This window comes from Cryptotermes secundus, unplaced genomic scaffold, assembly GCF_002891405.2.
Source record: "Cryptotermes secundus unplaced genomic scaffold, Csec_1.0 scaffold680, whole genome shotgun sequence".
Taxonomy (NCBI): domain Eukaryota; kingdom Metazoa; phylum Arthropoda; class Insecta; order Blattodea; family Kalotermitidae; genus Cryptotermes; species Cryptotermes secundus.
This window is the reverse complement of record NW_019731231.1, coordinates 168674-171364: the sequence shown is the minus strand read 5'-3', so window position 1 is coordinate 171364 and position 2691 is coordinate 168674. Positions and strand designations below refer to the sequence as shown.

At 41.1% G+C, this 2691-nt stretch overlaps 1 protein-coding gene across 7 annotated transcripts in view; it reads right to left on the bottom strand.

Annotated features, from left to right (window-relative positions):
- LOC111866591 (ryanodine receptor) overlaps positions 1–2691 on the bottom strand; it is a 256073-nt gene that overhangs the window by 180024 nt on the left and 73358 nt on the right. For all 7 annotated transcript variants that reach the window (XM_033752340.1, XM_033752342.1, XM_033752343.1 and 4 more), the window contains one exon: positions 1040–1230. In XM_033752340.1, the coding sequence (XP_033608231.1) occupies positions 1040–1230 (191 nt within the window). The remainder of the gene's footprint in view (positions 1–1039; positions 1231–2691) is intronic.

Below are 2691 nucleotides of genomic sequence, written 5' to 3'. Positions count from 1 at the left end.
TCTGTTGACATGTTGCCAGATTTGAAACAGGAAAACCACTCGTAGACCTGTGATTTCCCCAAAGCATCATCATTAAAGGCTTGCCGAAGCATCCCAACAGTCTCGGCTGCAGTTTTCCCTAACAGAAAGCAAAATTTCACGCACACTCTTTGTTCCTTCTGGTCGGCCATCTCACTAATCGCCAAAGGGTTGAAACAGGAACGCACACAACAGAGCACCACAGACAAACCACTTAACTCAGACTGATGCCAGCTCACTAACAGTCACGGGAGACCCCGAGCTAACACCACCTAGCAGCACAACTCATAATTACAAAGCATGCGCGTGCAACAGGTCGGTTCCGGTTATTTTTGGGTCCCCCTTCGTATTGCAGTGAAAATGATCTGACGTCAAAAGAATCCAGCAGATACTAGGACTGATATGCCAAAAGAAACTGCACTTGCAACAACTCATGTTCCTTTCTTGCATCCCTCTTTTACCTGTCCTTTATCTCTGCAGAATCTGTTAATGAATTGTTGAGGCAGTGCTGCAGTAAATTGGGCAACAATGTCAGTGTCGCAGTTCACAGTTTTACTTGCATTGTTACATAAGTTGTTTAGATGACTGCAAATTAATGGTCAGCATGAGAACAGAAGAATAGCTTAAATTGATATTCATATACAAAATGCCAAAAAGAAGGGGTTACAAACTGTGTAGCCCCAGGCAGCCACTTGGTTTGCCCATGCTTTCATGTTGGCTCTGATTTATAATGAATTAACTTATTGAATGTCTCTTTTCGATCAAGTGGGAATACAGCTTTTTATAATATCTGAGATTATTGAATTAAAGAATGGACTTGCCTAGAAAAATTTGGCAATATCAGATAAAACCAAAGGCGAAAGTTCTAGCAGAGTATTTGTTCAGCAAAGAAATTTTATTTATATATGTATATATCTGGAGTGCATTTATTATTTAACTGCAACTTCCAAGCAAATCATGAACTAATGGATAAGAATTATCTTCTCAAACAAGCAAATAATTATAGAACTTCTACACTCACCTTGCAACATGGTCCACCAGCTGTGTCTGCAGCAGCAAATTCTTGCCTGGCAGCAAGAAATCACATATGTTGTTCTGTGAACTTCTGACTGCAACACCATTACCAACACACAATGAGCACAACACATCAAGGACCTTTGGATCTCGGCCATGCTTCTCCAGTAGGGAGATAATAACTTTAATGTGCTCATCCTGTAATAAATACAATATTTACTTTTAAATAATATATGCAGATAGAATCATGTCAGGTGGGCCCCTTGTCACCATGGCATTAGGTCATTCTTAGATTGCAGATGGAGGAAATGGCTTCCAGACATGGACAGTAGCTGTGAATATAGTGAATAAGCAGTTGCAGACAGCCGACAAGGAGTAGTCCTCCACCTTTGGGGATGAGCAGAGTGATAATTCCTCACAGTAAAAAATAAGCTTGTTACAAAATGTAACCGAGGGCCTTGAATCTGGATGGATTCTTTGGATAAACAACCTAAGCTAAAGAAAATGGACATGAGATGTGGTTATGTGGAATGTAAGACATCTATATAGGGTAGGTTCGCTTGTGACAGCTCTGAAAGAAATATCAAAATATGAGTTAGATTTAGGGGAGTACATGTGATCGGATGGGACAGAAGTGGCACCAAACCAGCAAGTGAATATATATTGTTACATGTTGGGTGCATGTCACGTGACAAGTAACTTCACGTCTTATTTGATACAGTGAATTTATTGAACATTCACTCTCATAACCACACAATTTACAACCTCACAATTACTGCCATCGGCAGTATCACAAATACTTCCCCTGTAGTCACTGCCATGCACTCGACACAACCTGACTCGGCGACTGCTACAATTCAACTGGTAACTCCCTCTCTCTAGTAACTGGTTCAATCCTCACTACTGAATAGTGTTCGCTGCTCCTTATTTAGCCTCAGCACAGACAACACAGAAAACAGTTATGTGATAGGTACCGCTGTTGCCTGATACTGTGTTTACAGGTTGCCTAGCAACACTGTCAAGAGTTGTTTACTGCTGTGTAGTAACCGCGGTATTCCTTCTTACGTCACTGTGGGAAGTGATGTTACGTCACCGTGGCAATGGTTGCCTGACACAGTTGCTCCTCTGTTACGTCACCGCAGGGGAGGGGGTGTTTACCGAGTGTTGCGTGATAATGGAAGTGGTGGGGGCATGTGACGTCACTCACGAGACCACAGAGTTCATGTGACCCTTACTTCCCATTGTGCCATCCATGTCACAATATTTTTCTACGGAAACGGGAATGAGAATCACGAATTAGGTACAGTTGTTTTTTTCTCTCTTGTACATAAGAGAATCATATCAGCAGTTAAGAGGGTAGAGTTTGTTAGTTGTTGTTATGAATTTTAATATGTTATAATGAAACTGTATTGATGATATGGCTGCCCAATGTGTGTGGAATGGCAAGGTGTGAATTTGACAGTGGTTTTTCCACGGCCTATGTGTGTTGTCTTGACAACTTGTGCTGTCTGCATGAGGCTTGATTATATACAGTAAAACTTGGTTATAGCAACATCGGTTTCTGCGACACCTTGTCTATTGTGTCAAATATTCAATGGTATGAACTAATTCCTCATAAAGCAACTGTTTTTATACCTTGCTTAGTACGACATGCACAAA